The sequence below is a fragment of the Mustela putorius genome, unplaced genomic scaffold, assembly GCF_011764305.1.
Source record: "Mustela putorius furo isolate JIRA1106 unplaced genomic scaffold, ASM1176430v1.1 tig00000174_pilon_pilon_pilon, whole genome shotgun sequence".
Taxonomy (NCBI): Eukaryota; Metazoa; Chordata; class Mammalia; order Carnivora; family Mustelidae; genus Mustela; species Mustela putorius.
Genome location: NW_025421304.1, coordinates 14,975,826 through 14,994,601, shown reverse-complemented (window position 1 = coordinate 14,994,601; position 18,776 = coordinate 14,975,826). Strand labels below are relative to the sequence as shown.

Below are 18,776 nucleotides of genomic sequence, written 5' to 3'. Positions count from 1 at the left end.
CAAAGACCAAGAAAAGCAGGGAAAGGAAATGGGTGTCGTGACTCTCACCGGTGAGCAGATCCAACACGACTAGGCCCGCATCCTGACCAGCATGAATGTGTATCCCCCAATGTCTCTGGTTCCCTTACTGACAAGGCCCTGTCATCCCCTGGCTTAAGACTGTGCGTTCGCTGGCCATGCAACCAAACCCTTCCAGCTCCCGGTCCCTAGCTACAAGTACACGAAGGATCCCAGACCGCGGAGAGGCCGACATACCTTAGCTTCGCGCTCTCGTTCCTCGGCGGTCGGGGTCCGCTTCATGCTGCCGCTACAGCCGTCTTCGCCACTGCTAGCCGCGTAGATCCCCCTCCCTGGACCCCGCCTCCTGCTTGTAGTTCTCTCGGCATCCTGCTCCCGTCCAGCGCCGTTCTCCGTCAGATCCAGGAGAACTACCATTCCCAAGATGCAAGGCGGCGAAGCTCGAGAGCGCCTCGGGGTTTGGGGCAAGAGAATTTCCCAGGGCCGAAATCTACGCAGCGAGCGGGCGGGTGAGAGCAGGAGCAAAACTACATTTCCCAGAAGGCAACGGAGACTGCCATGTTTTTCCCGTGCTCCTCTCCGCCAGGCGCCCAACACGCCGTCGGCGCTATAGCAACGGTAGCTAGCCGCGGGGAGAGAGTGGCGGTGAGTACTCCGGGGGAGTCAAGGGGCGCGGAGGTGGCCCACCCTCTACGTGCAGCACGGGTCGGGGTCCTGGGGTCTGCCCTATGTCCGAGAGAAGGCCTTAGAGTTCTGCTCGCGTGAAAAGCAGCCCGACACGAGACACCACATACCCAGGCCTGAATCACAGCCGGCCCATTATCCCCACGCCCAGCACCGGTTTGAAATTTTACATCCTACCCTGAAACCCTGGGTGATGAGAGTTGATGATCATTGCCGTGCCTATCCAAGTACCTCAAGTAGAAGGGCACATAAACCCAGTTCTTTCATTAGCCCTGGTTTAAGAGTTGGTTGGTGGACCCTTAAGCCTCCCGAATGGCCTATTGTTTGCTTAATTATTTACAATTATTTGTTTATCGTCTGGTTACCCCCATAGGCTATTAACCACATAAACACGGAGTTCCTGTTTACCGTGTTAGTCTCAATGCCAGGTATTCATTTAATCGTGAAGTAAATATTAATCTTGGTGCCTGCCTTGCCCCCAGACACTGTTTCCTACCGCTGTGAACAGGACTGATACCCGCCCCGAGATGCTTATACCTTATTAGTGGAGACGAAGTAGAAATGAGCTAGTGAACAGATAAGAAATTTTAGGTAATGATGATTGCTACGACGGAAATAAACAGTGATGAATTTGGGAGGAAGAGTACTCTGACAGCGGGTGATCAGGGAAAGCATCTCTGAGGAAGGGACATTTGAGCTGAACCCCAGAGGATGCGGAGCCAGCTGATGCGAAGGCTTTGAGCAAGGCGAGGGTTCCATGGCTTTGAGGAACCTAAAGGAGTGTTGAGTGAGCATGGTGAGCAAGGAGGGATAACATTAGTTGATGATGAAGATCTGTGACAGCATTGCACAGGGTTTGTTCATCTCAGCGCTCTTAACATTTGGAGCCACATAATTCTTTGTTGAGGTTCCTGTGCACTGCAGGACATTTAACTTCGTCTCTGGCCTCTAGATGCCAGTAACACTGCCTTCCACCTTCCCAATCAAGACAATCAAAAATATGACCAGACAACCCCTACTTAAATGTGTGACCTTGGACAAGTTACCAAAGCTGCCTCTTGGGTTTTTTTGTTTTTGTTTTTGTTTCTTTTTTTCATTTGTAAGGTAAGAATCATTTGAGTAACAACCTCATAGGGATATTGTGAGATACTTGATTAATGCACGTTAACAGAGCACTTAGAAGAGCCCCGGCACATTTTAGTAAGCATTCAGTAAATGTTAATCCCACTACCATTATCATAAAAGCTACTGTAACTCTATCATGGCCGAGTTACCATTTTCACAAGTGTCTTGTGTTTAAACTGCTTGATGATTTGGTTCCTAAAACTGATCATTCCTGTAGCAGTGTTGCCAAAAGAAGTAAAAAGTGATCCCTCAAGTATATGTCTGTTCGTTGTTTAATGCCACAGCTGAATGCAGTGATTCTCCACCTTTGACAAGTTATAATAAAGGTTAGGATCACTTTCTCTAAAGATATTGCATATACACATAGATGCATACAAGATCTTAAAAACCATCTCTTGGGTCTACACACCCTCAAGCTCCATGGATTCCATTCATTCAGCAACTATTTAGCGAATGCCTGCTATGTGCCAAGCTCTGTGTTGGCCTCTGAGAATACCATACAGAGGTGTACAAGACAAACTGGGTATTCTCTTGGACTTTACATTCTAGGCCCAACATTCTAAAGATTGAGAAGCTCTGCCTTAGGGCACCTTCACTTTGTTTGCATTTGGCTCTTGGGGTGGTTTGAAATAAAATATAAACTCTTTTTTTTTCCATATCTTAGACATGCACAGACCATTTATATCCGCGTACAAAACTGAGTTACTGTGGTGCATCTCTGAAGAATAGAAACTGTAAAGATGCCAGAATTAACTGGACAGCTTGTATGTTGAGGTAGGAAGCCCTGGGACTAGGCCTCATGGCAACAAAGAAAGGACAGAACAAAAACAAATTCAGCTGGTCAGTTTATGAAACATCTTTCACAAAACTGAGACCTACCCACTCATTTGTACACCAAGTTAAAAATTAATATTCAAGTAATACTGACATTCCAGGCAAATGTGCTAACTGCTTTTGATTTACCATCTCACTCTTAGAATAACTCTATAAGATACCTCTTCTCCATTTTTAAAGTTAAGGAAATGTGGCAACTGGCTAAGTTTTCAGTAGAGCACGTGACTTTTGATCTTGGGTCCAAGAGTTTGTGTTGGGGGTAGAGTTTACTTTAAAAAATATATATATATTGGGGAGCCTGGGTGGCTCAGTGGGTTAAGCCTCTGCCCTTCAGCTCAGGTCATGATCTTGGGGTCCTGGGATCGAGCCCCGCAACAGCTCCCTGCTCAGTGGGGAGCCTGCTTCCCCCTCTCTCTGCCTGGCTCTCTGCCTACTTGTGATCTCTGTCTGTCAAATAAATAAAATCTTTAAAAATAAAAAATAATGTGTGTGTGTGTGTGTGTGTGTGTGTGTGTGTGTGTATGAAAAGTAAAATGACTTTTTCAAAAAAAAAATTAAGGAACTGAAACTCAGCAAGATTAGGTGACTTGACTAGCTAGTAAACAATAGAACAAGCATTTGAATCAGGTTTTTCGACTAGGTTTTTTCCAAGATACCTGCTTGCTTTGGGGGATAAAAGGGAGTAGGATGGAGAAGAAGTATTTCTTAAATTTGGGTAATTGTTTTTGTTCAGATCAAAAAATTAAAAAAGAAGGAAGAATGATAATCTTACCTCATTTCTTAAGCAAACTATAGGAAACTATATACTTAAACTATAGGAAATTTATTGTTGAAAGGAACACTGATTGAATGTAGTATTACTTTTAAAAGAGAAGCTTTCCCCCTTCTTCAAGCAGCACATGTGGGCAATAGATGTCTGTTAGAATCATAATGCTTTATTCATTTTATTTGGTTCTTTCCATTGCATAGTTAACATTATATGTTGGAAGGATTTTATTTGAATTTTCTTTTCTCCACAGACAGGCCATGTCTCGTCCCACTGATGAGACGGCAGGAGACCTGCCTGTGAAAGATATAGGTCTAAACCTCTCTGGAATGGGAGGGTTACAAGGTATGGCCAGCTGTTATTTATTATCGTTATGAACTTTGATCAGTAACTTCTTTTCTTTTAATTTAAAGTATTTCTGATATCCTTACAAACGAAGCCATTTAAGTAACTATATAGCTCTTGATTGGACTAAACAGGAACATGGAGAATTTAGAACAACATATGGTATTTTACTGCATGCATCAATTATCAACAGCTCATAGAAAATGTAAAATCCCCCTCTGTTCTGATAAAGAATTGTTATAAATCATCTTTTTAAAATTCCACACATGAGTAGAAACTACACAGAGAGTATCAAGCCTCCAAACTGAATTGCCTGGTTTAAATCACATTCACCATTAAAATTTTTCTTTATGTTTAAATTTTATAGGGGAGGAAATGCCGTATTTAAAAATTTTTGCCTTTCAAGTAGAGTATCTCAAAATGGTTTGTTTATCCAAGTGATACTGACTTTGTTTTATCAAATTAATATACATTAAAGGTTTCCTTTATCCTTTTATCACTTAGCGGTTACCCTAGAGCTAAAATATCACTTTCAAATTGAGAATGAGAAGCACTGCTTTGAGGAACAATTCAGAGTGTAGAGCTGTGTTTTTGTTTGTGTATACAACGTGTCAGCTCTGCTGTCATGCTACTGCATTTGTCATTAAGACGGCTGTTTTATAAAATATATTCCACTAAGGTGTCTTACTACCACCGTTAATTAGAACAATTCAACTGGCAACCTTGAACTACTACAGAAAGGTGGTCAATGCATTGTTCATTGAAAATGATAAATTTGACTATACAGGTTTTATTTTTGAACGTAAAAAGTATGTGTTAGCTTTGCTTTAGATCTTTGGTGGAGTACCAGGTATTCACATACAAATAAATGTTAATTGTATAAAGCTGTTTATTCGAAATTGCTACCTTAAGTTAAATTCTTGCCCTCAGTAACCCATCATAGGGGCTTTAACCTTTGTCCATTTGTTGATTCTTTTGGATGATGATTGCAAATTAGTGACATGGAAAATACTAAATTTAAGCATATGTAAAAAATCATATACACAGGCTAAAAGGTATGAAAGTCATTTAAAAATATATAAGAAAGGTTATAAATGATTTGTGAAGGTTTGTTGTTTGTACTTGCAAATTTTACACTTTATTTTCTAGAACCCAGAACCCATACATAGCTCTGAAAAATATTTTATGTTCACCAAATTATTGTTAAAACTCTTACCTCTGTTAAAAAATAAAAACAACTTTTAGATAATCTGACTTTTAATTTGCTTTTTTCAACATTGAACATATAAGTTGAAAGGTCTTATTGAATCAGAGTTCCATCTTACATTCTTAAAGAATGGTTATTTAAATACCATTTTGAATAGATACTGTTATTACTCAAATCCTTAGTATTGCATGTAAACTTTTAATAGAAAAGATTATTGTTCTGTCTGATCGGTGATATAAACAAGGCTATAACATTTTCTAAAACAATCTTATTTGTGGGTCACAAAGTAGAATAGATGAGTGCATCGGAGATTATATTAATATCAACAGTTACAATTTTTAGAGACTATTTTAAGTAATCCCACTACTAATTAACTTGGCATTTTTACAGAAACTTCAACAACACGGACAATGAGGTCTCGCCAGGCAGTGTCACGTATCAGTCGTGAGGAACTGGAAGACAGATTTTTGCGTCTGCATGATGAGAACATTTTGCTTAAACAGCATGCCCGCAAGCAAGAGGATAAAATTAAAAGGTTATGATAAAAAGCTTTTAGCTTTTTCTCCTGACACTGTAAAGTTTGGAGGATATGCTTTTTTGCAAACTTAATTGAAAACTCCACCTGGAATCTTTTTTGGAACAAGGCAGGTTGTAAATAAATACAATTTTTAAAAATGGAAAATCTTACAAACTAGAATAATAAACCAAAAAGATGATGAGTGTTTATTATGTCTGAAGTTGCTATTTGAAAGAAAGATCTAATAGCGAAGAGTGCCATGAGTATAGCATGTCTATAAATAATTTCTGGTTTAATATTTATAGTGTAATAAGCAAATGGCCAAAGCATCTGTTTTTTAAATGCCTTAGTTTAAAATGAAATTTTGGTAAAGTAATTAGCTAGTCTAACTTGTTAGAATGCATGTTCCATTAAGTTTTGGAGTTTACTAATGAAAACATCACTTCAATATCTGGAACATATTTAACTTAGCTTGGATGGGTCTAGAATCTCTATTTCATAGAGTTCCTACTGTTTCTGAAGAAACATTGTCCCTTGATTTGTGTGCATAAAATTTTTGCTGGGATAACTTCTTAAGAGTAGATAGTCTTTCATTCCTTCTTGTTCAGAAACACTTTGACTATCTTCTGAATGTGCGGCATTAAAAACAAAAACGTACCTTCCCATTTGTAAGCTTCAACAAGCCTGGATTCATATTCATGTTCTAGGTTAAACGAAAAGCTGAGATAGCTATGGAAGAAAGAAGATGGGGGGTCAGGCGGGAGTGGGGGCTTAGAATGCATCCTAAAGGGGTGATTCTAGTTCAGTTTCTACTCGGTGGACTTTGTTTTAATGACCCACTGACCTGCTGTGTTTTGGGGCTTTTACTTTGAGTTCATTTTTGAGTCAGGATAGTGTCTTTTTTCAAAACCTATGACTCACTTGCCTGATTCCTTTTCTGATCAGTAACACACACGTGTCCTATCAGAATGAGGAATGTATGCTATGACCACTAAACAATTTTTTTTTCCTTTGTAAGCCTAATTGGTCAGTAAAATAATTGAATTCACAACCTTGACCTCATTAGTAATTTGTCCTAGCCAGAAAATAAAAAACAACCTAATAATGAGCCATGTAGTTTAATGAAAAAAGGACTCGGCTAGGAGTCAAGCTGTATGCATGTGTTCTATTATTTCTCTGCCACCAGCCTATGGTATTACGTTCAAGCCATTTAACCTCCTGGGATGTTATTTTACTTAGCCCTGAGAGTAATAATCTAATGACAACTGTGACCCAAGCTCTAAAATCTTGAATTTCACACTACAGACACTACCTAGAGGAACGTGTAGAACTGCTCTTTTTGTTTTTTTTTTTAATATTTTATTTTTTTATTTGACAGAGAGAGGTCACAAGTAGGCAGAGCAAGGGGGAAGCAGGCTCCCTGCTGAACAGAGAGCAGGATGTGGAGCTCAATCCCAGGATCCTGAGATCATGACCTGAGCTGAAGGCAGAGGCTTTAATTTAACCCACTGAGCCACCCAGGTGCCCCCCCCTCTTTTTTTTTTAAAGTAATCTCTGCACCCAACATGGGGCTCGAACTTACAACTCCAAGATCAAGAGTTGCATCTCTACCGACTGAGCCAGCCAGGTGCCTCAGAACTGCTTTGAAATTTAGCCTTAAGGTATAATTAGTATCACATTCGTATAAATGTAGATCTGATAAACCACCTTTTTAAATTGGTACTCAAACTTTACCAGATCACATATAATGCATTAATACTACAAAATAACCACATCAAACAATTGAAAATTATTGCTTTTACTAGACAAATAGAATCTTGTTTCTTGACAAAAAGTTTCCTGGAACATCCTTGAAGGAATTTAAAACCACTCTACTGATGTACTTTCCTTTCCTTAAAAATTTGGGTCATTTATGATTCTCCACATATTGATTGCTTTTTTATATTAAACCTGTGTCTTTTGAATGTGATCTCTATCGCCGTGAAAGTCTCTCTATAACAAAAGATTCAGATGTTTAGGTTGACATCTCATTTAGATGGCAACCATATTTCTATGGCAAAACCGTCGGGGGGTGGGGTAAGGATCCTTAACTCATTAAAGAGCTAGATAGAGTGTGTGGCTCTGCTGGGCTTATGATACCTGCCCAAATTTCCCCATGATATATCATTCTGTGGATTAGGTGGAAAAGGAACTAATCCATTGATTATTTTACTAGGGTGTTTGTGGTCCTCTTGGATCTTGGTTTTTATTATCCTATATCCCTTATAAAGCATGTTTAATGGATTTGCCTCAAGGGAAAGAGAAAACAATCTTAACTGATTATGTTATGCATATTTCTCCCTGATGCCACATGCTGTAGGCCGAGTAGCCAGAAGTGTAGATAGACGTGTATTACTACCGCTTTTACAGAGGACTCCGCTTAGGGCAAAAAAGCGTTGTTCTGTGACATCCCAAAGCCATTAAGGACTTTTTTATTTCACTTTTGTTCTCTTAAGTAAAAGCTTCTGTCCATAACCATGCTAAAATAAAGCAAACCCCGTTTAAAGAAAAATGAAGTGAGTTTTTATTTTCAATCTCCGTCTGGCTCTTTATAAAAATAGATTCACTGTAAACTAGAATCAGCTATTGAAGATGTGCGACCAATTTTGTAAAGTCTTGAACTTGTGTCTCTCATCAAAGCCACCTTTTCTTTCTTGTCCTGCCAAGATTTTTCCATTCACTGTCAGGCATGTTTTCCGTACGTGTATATTACATCACCCCCATGTGCCCTTTCTGTCTTTTGTTCTGTCTAACCAGTTTTTATCAAACTTAAAAGACTGAAAGGTATAAACTCTTAAGATATCAAAAGCACAACTTGTGTCTAAATTTAAAGGTAGCATTAAAATAATACTTCCTGCATCTGAGTGTTTTCTACCATTAAACATGAACATTTCTCAGGCACTAAGCGTCACATTTCAGTTTCTCTGAATTTTTCACTGGGCTCTTTATCTGTGTGTACCTATGCATCCTAACATTTTTGTACTTGTAATATGTCTTAATCTTAGAGAACCTGAAAACAGTTCACCTAAAACATATCATCTAAATGCTGCAGTCTTAACACACTTTTCAAAAGTTGTAGCTTACTGTGGCCCGCATCTCTAACCCAACACATCCACAATCTGTAGCTACATTTAAGTGCATACAGCATTCCTACATAAGGTCATGCGTTAAAAATTGCATTTGAGGAACATATGGAGTAAATATGTGTCCTCTCTTTACTAACCTTAAATGATAAGCCTTAGGAAACTGTTATTTGTCAGTGCTATAAAGCAGATTGTTGCCCAGTGGTTTCAATTATCATCAAAGGATTCTTCACAGGCAGTAATAGTTACATCAAAACCTGAAATTTATTATTCAGGTTCTGCACTGAAGTCCTCACAGTGATTATGTTCCTTTCAACAGAATGCATTTTATGCTGACTTCTCACATTCCTTTTCATCTTTTTATTATTTCCCTAGAATGGCCACCAAGTTAATACGGCTAGTTAATGACAAGAAAAGATATGAGCGGGTTGGTGGCGGCCCCAAGCGGCTGGGACGAGATGTGGAAATGGAAGAAATGATGGAGCAGCTGCAGGAGAAAGTTCATGAGCTTGAAAGACAGAATGAAGTCCTCAAGAACAGACTCATTTCAGCCAAACAGCAACTTCAAATCCAGGGTCACAGGCAAACGCCGTATAATTATGTGCAATCTCGTGTTAACACTGGGCGTCGAAAAGCGCATGAAAATGCAGGCTTACAGGCATGCCCCAGGAAAGGTAAAATAAGCTTATATTAAATCCTGAATGTCAGTCTTTTAGTAGGCTGTCTTACACACACGCACACACAGTATTTCTGTATTTCGCATGTTTTTAAGTACCTTTAGAAATAGAAAAATAGTTTTTTGACTTGCATTTTGATAAAATGTTAATATTAACATGAGAACTATTTGTTGAGTAAAACAGTGAATGTAATTATCTATCCTGATAGGAGAGACGTGTGTGAAACTATATAAAATAGTGTAATTTGAGTTGGTTTTCTGTATTGCAGACAGAAATTACATTGACTCAGGCAAATAGGGAAATCAGCTAATTTGCTTTTTACAATCATACTTTCTGTTTTGAATGATCACACTTAATTTCTTTGTCAAAAGACCCCTTATAAAATTTGCAGAATTGCTTAAATTTCTCATTGTGTGTAAGCAGTGTGACTGTGCAATGCACACATAACTAAGGGTTTAAAAAGTTGTGTTCTTGCTCCTCTACATACTCCCTGGTAACCTCAGACAAGTCATCTAATGATTCTGAACTTGCTTCTTCCATGCGAAATAAAAGGATTTAAGCAACTGACCCTAAAGATCTCCTCCATCTCCAAAAATGATCATAGATCACTCACTTTCCCCATTTTGAGAGTGAATCACCTAAAACCTACCCACACAAAGCAGTTCAGTTGCATAGATGAAACTTAATATAGAAAGAACATGAATCTTTCTAATAAAAATTCCCAGTTCTCCCCACCATGGACAAACTTTATTTATAATGAGGCGAAAAATCAATCAATAGTTTCAGTAACTTTTTTAAAATTTCAATTACTAGGGAAGGAAATAAAATTGTAGCTGCGATTGATGTTCATTTGGAACATGCTTCACATAAAGACCCAACATTTTGAGGGACACAAAAAGTCATGTAAAACTTTCAATTCATCAAGGAGGACAAAAAAAATGCCATATAGACCGAAAAGGAGAAAATTTTCTTGTATTTTTTTTCTCCAAGCCAAAATATTGACCCTATCTCTTCCTTAGGCAGAGTTCCCTTGAAGTCAGTAAGGCCTCCACAGAGGCAAGAGGCAGCTGCAAGATGAAAGCGCTCAGCTATGCCTAGCTTGTGAGATTGGCAATAGACTTTGATATAACCAAAGCAATCACTATGCATTATAAATTAGAAAATGCCCTGCTGCTAATTAACTTTCTCCTTGGAAGAGAGCACTTGACATCTCAGAGCCTCGTTTTTCCCATCTGTAAAATGGAGTGATAACACCAGATGAGAAAAAAAAGTCAAAAGATGGCAACTCCACGGTAGTATATTTTATCTTTCAAAAGTTGCTTACCCTCTCTCAGCCTTTGTTGGGTCATCTGTGACTAAAGCAGGGCAAGACGATTTGTATGGCTTGTAAGATCTTTTATACTAAACAAAGAAGCAATGCCCAAATGGTAGGTTAACCTGACAAACTAATATACTGCTATGAATAGCCGTTTGAATGGATGAGTCTGGTGGAAGTTTCCTCCTATAGGGAAAAAGAAAAAAAGAGCCACAGAGAAGCACAGCCTTTCAAATGTAACTACAGAGTTTAAATTTCTCCTGGTGTTTATATACTCTTAGTAATTCAGACCTTTCTCAGGGCTTGGTACAGAGTCCAAGGCGTAGAGCTTTACAGAGCACTACATAGTGATGAATACTTTGTCAGCCATTACCTTTCTGAGTAAACTTGAGGCACCATCATCGGGGTTGATGCCTTAGTAATCTTAACAGTCTCTTCAAGACCGTCACCTTTGGATCTGGAAGTTACGCCATGCTTGTCAGAAGTATCACAGCGTAGGGTGGCTAGGTGAGAACACTAGACTCGCCCTGGCTACAGGCACTCTTGCCCCTAAGCTGCTGAACACGTACTCCCATTTTCTATATGTGCCTGGTCAAGAGAAAGAATGGGAAGTACTGGTTTGAGATGTGATCGTTACAATGTGGAAACAATCCTTATAGTGAGGAACCAGTAGAACAAAGATTCTTACAACTGTGTATGGTACACAGTAAGTTTTAAGATTACTTTAAGGATAAGTAGATTCTTTTTTTAAACTTCGCTAGTGATGTTTAGTTTTTCCATAATTTATGTACGAAAAGCTTAAGAATTAGCATTACTGCCAAAATTGGCAAATTTTAACACAGTAAACTATTTTAATGGTTTTAGGCAGAGCCTTTTCTGGTCTTTAAAATGGGCTATAATAGGGACACCTGGGTGGCACAGTTGGTTAAGCAGCTGCCTTCGGCTCAGGTCATGATCCCAGCGTCCTGGGATCGAGTCCCACATCGGGCTCCTTGCTCGGCAGGGAGCCTGCTTCTCCCTCTGCCTCTGCCTGCCATTCTGTCTGCCTGTGCTTGCTCTCTCCCCCTCTCTCTCTCTGATAAATAAATAAAAAAAAAAATCTTAAAAAAAAAAAATAAATAAAAAAAAAATAAATAAATAAAATGGGCTATAATAGAGAAAATTTTGGAAACAGCAAACAATAGTTCTATTCTAATTAAAAATAAACTTTCTTAAAAGAATGTACTTTATCTGTATCTTATATCTGAGACGATGCTCCATTAGAAATCTGAATTATTTGTCATACTTTATCTACCTTAAGCTCTAGTAATTTATTTTGTAAGTGTAAACAAGTAATTAAAATTATGTCTCATTTTTAACAATGGGAGTAGACTTGTAAAAAATGCACCTATTTTTATAAGAAAAATATTTTAAGGGCAGCAGCAAAATGTTTTATTTAAAGGAATCTCATTGGTGATCCCTTTTTTAATTGCCTTTGTTTAAATAGGGATTTTCTTACTGAGATGGAAGAAACCAAAGTATAGGAAACATTTTGACTTACACTTACAGTATCTGTGATTTACGCAAATGAAGACAAGGTTCAATACGTAAGGTCAAGGAATGTGAATGACTAAAAAAAATCTTTTTAAAACTATATCAAAAATACTAAAAAAAAAAAATCAATATTTTAAAATATTTTTCTTTCATACTTTAGCTTATATTATAAAACCCTGAATTTAGTTTTTTCAGAAATAAATTTAGATGCTCTACATCTAAGTTGAACCAAATTATTTCTAGGTCATTTGGTTTCCATAGTAGAAGTTGTTTAATGGGCAATACCTGCTGCTCTGTACATTTAATGCCAGCGGTAATTCCTTTGGCAATGGATTTCTGATTCTCTGTACTATAGAACACGTATCTCTCAGTACTTAAGAAATTTTCGTCTATTGTACATTTCTTCATGATAGCAAATCAAGAGTCCTGCTTTCCCAATTCACTTTTATAATCTTACTGATTGACTTTTAGGTATTAGATTCCAAGATGTCGATGTAGCAGAAACTCTACAACCCATGCTTACAAAATATGGCAACAATTTACTTGAAGAAGCCAAAGGAGAAATAAGAAATTTGTATGTATTCTTTTTGTGGTCATTTTAGAGCTTTGTTTATTGATCATGTCTTTTTTGATCCCTCCCTTTTTCTTTATTTTAAACACGATTTGTTTATGTACAAATAATTTGATCCACTAAATATATCTAGATCTGTGGGGTAAGAACAGATATTATATAACATGTTTCCAATAAAATGAGGAAAATGAGCAACTTAACCAACTATATCAGTGGAGAGGTTCATAGAATAGTCTTCTATATTATAATTTTCTCCCCAAACAAATGGCATAAAGCCCAGTCATTTATAATAGTGTAAGCTTTAGGGGCAACATTTCCATTCTCAGAAAAATTACAGGTAAATTTTTTTTTTTTTAGATCCTGAATTAATTAGCCTTTTTGTGGTTAAAAATAAAAGAGAGAGAGAATTAGAGGGAGTGGCTTAAAAGTTTGGAGTTATCAAATACATATGGATTTCAGATTTTGTTACTGATACTACATTCTTCATCATAGTATTTTTTCAAAAGTTACTTCTGCCACATTTAGCTTACTTCCCCAGTTAATCAAAGCCTCATGGTTTGAGTGTCTGTGAATCACACAAATGAAGATAAGGTTCCATCTTACCTACAGGCCTTCACCTGGATCATCAAAAAGTAACAATTCTGAATGAGGAAAGAAAACATGAAATCACATCATGGTTTAGACAGTTGCTTAAGAATAGTAAAGACTTCAAAGACTTCTTTTGAATATTTTATTTTTATTTGTATTTTATTTAGTTACTTGACAGAGAGAAAGCACAAGCTGGCTGAGTAGCAGGCAGAGGGAGAGGGAGAAGCAAGCTCCCTGCTGAGTAAGGAGCCTGACATGGGGTTTGATCCCAGGATCCTGGGATCAGGACCTGAGACGGTGAAGGCAGTTGCTTAAGCAACTGAGCCACCGTGGAGCATCTGAATATTTTAAATACCAGTTACAGCAATAACTAGCCTGCAAAGGAATAAAACCAAAAGACTAAACCCAATCTTGTTCCCTGCTAATCAGCTGAAAAAACAGGGTTCATAGGAGTTTTCTGAGGCTCATTACACTGGGATGCTGCCAGACATGGTAGAGATAAATAAATACAAGCAAAAAAACATCTGTTACGTTTTGCAAATCCTTGCTCTCTCTAAAGTGTTAAATTGCGTAGTCTAGGCAGATGTACACAGGAAAGACCAAAAGTGTATAAATTATCTGAAGATGGGCAAATTGTGGAGTACATAGTAGGTAGCCAATAAATACTGAATTGAATTGAATTGAAGTCCAGGTTATCATCTAAGACATTATTGTATAAAAAAGGAGTATTTTGAATAATTCCATATGCACTTCTAAATCGTCCCATTTAATCTGCTATTCACTATATGCAGAGGCACTTAAGCTAAAAATGTTTAACTTCTACTTGCTCTTTATTGTGAAGAACTTTCTTTATACTGATCTGAATATTGCCGGTTTTTCCTCAACCTACAAATTCTTGTAAAGGTTCTTTATTTCAGAGAAAATGTTATTCAGTCACAGAGAGGCCAGATAGAAGAGTTAGAGCACTTGGCTGAGATCCTGAAAACTCAGTTGAGAAGAAAAGAAAATGAAATTGAGTTATCTCTTCTTCAGCTTCGAGAACAGCAGGCTACAGATCAAAGGTATGTTAAAACAGAAATATCACTTTGATAAGGTCAAAATTAGTTTAAAATACTTTATCATGTGCCATAGAAGGGTAAGTCTTGTCTATTTTAAAAAATCATGTTTTCACTTAACATTCCTCATATAAGCCTCCTCTAGACCTACTAACTGCTCTCCACAGCCCGGGGGGAAGGGCATTTTCCCCATCCTACTCTGCCTCCTCTTGTTTCCCCCACTCATCTGTCCATTTGTTTCACTTACCATAACTGTAGAAGTTCTGATGTCATTTGGTTGCACCTACCAAAGGAAATATACATAGCAAGGATCGTGCTGTTGACACATCTTGCCATATAATCCATCCAGCCTCATATAATTTTTTTTTCAAATTTAAACAAATTCCATAACATATTACCAGGTTTTTTAGTCCCAAAAAGATGTTTGTTATCTCTCCTAATATTCAAAATTTGCCTCAAATTCTGTTGACTATTGTGGGTGCCGAGGGGGCCCTTCAGCAGTCTCCTTGCTGCCTCTTCATTTTTGATGTACTGGATATTCTCTCCCATCCTCCTCGTGTCGTTTTTGCTTCCTCATACTTTTGGTTCCTAATACATCTCCCCTGTTTTATACTTCCACACTGTGTTTCCAACAAGACTTTATCTTCTTACCGTATTCTTCCTCAAATCATTCTCCTCATTCCTTCCTTTTTTTCTTTCCCTTTGTTTCCCTTCTATTTGTTTTCTTGGACCAAGGATACCCAGAAGTAGAGGGAGTGCCACATTAAATGGCCAGGTATCGGGACGCCTGGGTGGCTCAGTGGGTTAAGCTGTTGCCTTCGGCTCAGGTCATGATCTCAGGGTCCTGGGATCGAGTCCCACATCGGGCTCTCTGCTCAGCAGGGAGCCTGCTTCTCTCTCTCTCTCTGCCTGCCTCTCCATCTACTTGTGATTTCTCTCTGTCAAATAAATAAATAAAATCTTTAAAAAAAAAAAAAAATGGCCAGGTATCCGGCACTTTGCTTAAACAATCATTAACATGTTCCGAATCTTGTTTCACTTCCCTTCACCTTTATTTTCTTCAATTAATTAGCCCCAAGCAGATAAGATGTCATCTCTCCCAGGAATACTCTCGTATATATCTCTGATAGGCAATTTTTTTTAACGTAACACCATGCCATTATCGCACCTAACAAAATTAACGGTAGTTCCTTGATACCCTCTATAACCAGTCTATATTCAGAATTCCCTGAATGTGTCTTCTCCTGTTTGTTTAAAATGGAATTCAAATGAGGTCTACACATTGCATTTGACATCTCTTATGTCTCTTATTTCTCTCTTAATGTTTTTTAAACCAGACCTAGATCCTCTATTTATTTTTCCTCTCTCCAGTTTATATGATATGATGCTTATGTGGCTAAGTTCTCATGTAGAAAAACCAGTATGATTTTCTAGTTTCTCATTTCGGATTCAGAGTTTAATCCTCCTTTAACAAACTAACCTGCCGTGGTAATGTTTGAAAAAACTAGGAAAGATGCATCACATGAGACTTGTTTTAAGAACAATAAAATGAGGAGTGCCTGGGTGGCTCCGTGGTTAAGGCCTCTGCCTTCGACTCAGGTCATGATCTTGGGGTCCTGGGATCAAGCCCCGCATCGGGCTCTCTGCTCGATGGGGAGCCTGCTTCCCCCCTCTCTCCGCCTGCCTTTTTGCCTGCTTGTGATCTCTCTGTCAAATAAATATATAAAAAATCTTAAAAAATAAAAAAATTTTTAAAAAGAACAATAAAATGGGCTGAAAATACATAAGAAGCTTTATATTTCAAAGATTCAAAAGATTAGTATTATCTCTGATTATATGTAAAATTAAATTATATAATGAAATCCTGTATATTTAGTGATATTTATATATCCTTCTAAGAGCAAGGCAAAAGAAACATGAATATTTTTGAGAATTCTATTAGGCAATACAATTTGAACCAGCTTGAATACCTAAGAGTCTCTGTTCCCGTAGGAAGAAGAACTGATTAGACTTGGTCTTGGAAAACCAAGACACGATTCCTTCTGAGGAACAATGCGACAGAACCAGACCCCAAAACTCAATATGACCTTAATAAATTGCTAACAGCCATATTTAAGATATTACCTAGATATAAAAACTCTATACTTAAACCAAGCCCAAGCTTAGAGCCTACCCCATCACCTTTACTCCATGGCTGAGGACATGGTTATCAGAGATTACTTTCTCTGTTATATTTCTTGAATTCCCAAAGAGTAAGATGGACACTGTGTTGGCCATTGCCTCCTCCATAGGAATATGATCATCTAGGAACTGGAATATTCAGTGATCATTAAAAGATAGATCCAAAAGTCCTTAAATCCAGGACTAGAACAGCAGAAGAAATGGAGCGACAGATAGGTATGTGTGGTTTCTCCTATAAATACTGCCAGCAAGAGACACCAAGATATACACTTCAACAAGTTTATCTTAAAAACTAAACTAAACCCTCCTTAGGAAACTGGATTATTCACTCGATAGCAATCTCTTTTGTCAGGAATTAGAAGTAAGAGAAAGTGAGTATTATAGGTAAGGGAACTTCTGTTGCAGAGGCCAAAGAAATAAACCAATTTGTATCCTACCTCACTGATTTTATAATATTGAAAATCGCATGTTACTTGCTTAGAAAGGAAAGGTACCTTTAGTAAATAGCATATTGTTCCTTGAAATACAGTTGTAGAAAACTGAAGAAATGACTTCCAATAAAGGTCTTTAAGTCTTTTTTTTCTTGTATGTTTACACATAGCTCAAAATTTTATATGTAACAGCAAATTTTTGAGACTAATGGAAAACTGTTGAAAAAAAGCTGGGGAGAATATAAAACTTGGTATAATTTACTGTAAAGAAAAATCACAAAATGGAAAACATATTTAACTTCTCTTTCACGGATGCATTATTTCAAATTTGAAATTCTAGAAGTCTGATCAGGATGTTGGGCTCCTTGTTCTCAAACATGAACCTAACATAGTCGTAATCTTCAGAGTGCGGTGCTCGATATTTATGGCAAAGAGCCTTTTCATAGAATATTACAGAAACTCTTCAGAGTATGTGTTTAATAGACCAGTTTGGTTTGGCATCAACTTGACATAAACTTTTGGTTATCCAAAGCCCTTAATTGCTTTGAAGTAAAAGCCCAGTGCTGTTCTTTTTTATTAAAATCATGTTTTTTCCTGTTATTGTGGTCTATTTTGGAAGACTGAGTTGTGATTTTTGCATATGTTCTACATAATGCCTCATTAGCAAAAAATCTTGTATCATTTACAAGTAGCCTGAATGTCTGTGTTGTTTTGAACAAAAATCCATATTAAAATTTAAACAATATAAAAAAGCACATTTTCTGCTTATTAAAAAGGCCGTCTTAAATTAAATGCAAAGCAGCAACCAGTGAACACATGTACATGAACATTAAAATCAGAATGATTTTACCTTTTATTGGCTTTTTCAACTCCAAAAATATTTATACTCTTACCAAATGTGTAACTAGTTTGTACTAAGTGGTTTTTTTAGTAAATGTTAGGGTGTTTACCTTCTTAATTAAAAATCATGTAAGTTCCATAATATCCCAGTGGAGGAAATTTAACCTATAAATGTTCCAGACACTCTGACTTGCCCTCTTCCCTTTGGTTGACAGCAGACTGTCAAATCTTAAAACAGAGAATCCTTTTGCAGCCATGCAGTCAGTGTAAGAAACAGCTGGGCTCTGGGGGCCCCATCTTTCCCTTCTAGGCACACAACAGGGTTCCTTCCTGGCACTCTTAAGTTCTTCCCCAGTGTTTTATTTTGAAAAATTGCATACCTACAGAAAAGTTGTAGGAATAGTCACATGAACACTCACATACCTTTCACCTCTTTGCATATTTGTGAATGACACAAGCCTGTTCTGCATTCTGCATGCACGTGCATGAGCACTTTCCCTCCTTTCCATCCTTCCCCCTCCCTTCCTCCCATGCCCCCATCTGAGAGTTAGAAACATGTATCCTTTTGCTCTCTGTACACTTCTAACTATCTTCTAAGACCAGAGACATCTTCCTGCATAACCACTCTATGGCTGTCATACTCAAGACACTTAACAGTAAAGTAAGCATCATCTAACACAGAGTCCATATTCAGATGCCCCACTTGTATCCCTTATAGCAGGGGTGTTTTGTTTTGTTTTGTTTTGTTTTCCAATAGCTGGTTTTAGTTTGTTTTGCTTGGTTTTCATCTAGTATCCAATTAGGGGTCATGTATTGTGTTTAATTGTCATGTCTTTTAGGTTTCCTTTATTCCAGAGTGGTTCCCCATTTCCAGCCCATTGATAGTTGTTTGCAGAACGCCCCTCAATTTGTATTTGTCTGATTATCCAGCCCCCTAATTTAGAGGGCACATATGGTCCTTGGATGG

At 37.7% G+C, this 18,776-nt stretch overlaps 2 protein-coding genes across 10 annotated transcripts in view; one reads left to right on the top strand and one right to left on the bottom strand.

Annotated features, from left to right (window-relative positions):
* The window catches only part of FTO (FTO alpha-ketoglutarate dependent dioxygenase), a 373,941-nt gene extending 373,332 nt beyond the window's left edge, over positions 1–609 (bottom strand). For 2 of the 3 annotated variants that reach the window (XM_004744190.3, XM_045076078.1), the window contains exon 1: positions 256–609. In XM_004744190.3, the coding sequence (XP_004744247.1) occupies positions 256–435 (180 nt within the window). In that variant the 5' untranslated portion in view covers positions 436–609. The remainder of the gene's footprint in view (positions 1–255) is intronic. The other variant, XM_045076079.1, reaches the window with a different exon arrangement.
* Positions 575–18,776, top strand: part of RPGRIP1L (RPGRIP1 like) — a 135,817-nt gene continuing 117,615 nt past the window's right edge. For 6 of the 7 annotated variants that reach the window (XR_001178150.2, XR_001178149.2, XR_001178148.2 and 3 more), the window contains exons 1-7: positions 575–663; positions 2,492–2,601; positions 3,681–3,772; positions 5,370–5,514; positions 8,994–9,292; positions 12,615–12,717; positions 14,220–14,363. Coding sequence is in view for 2 of the 7 variants with exons in the window: in XM_004744191.3 (XP_004744248.1) it covers positions 577–663; positions 2,492–2,601; positions 3,681–3,772; positions 5,370–5,514; positions 8,994–9,292; positions 12,615–12,717; positions 14,220–14,363 (980 nt within the window). In the remaining 5 variants the exon portion in view is untranslated. The remainder of the gene's footprint in view (positions 664–2,491; positions 2,602–3,680; positions 3,773–5,369; positions 5,515–8,993; positions 9,293–12,614; positions 12,718–14,219; positions 14,364–18,776) is intronic. The other variant, XR_001178151.2, reaches the window with a different exon arrangement.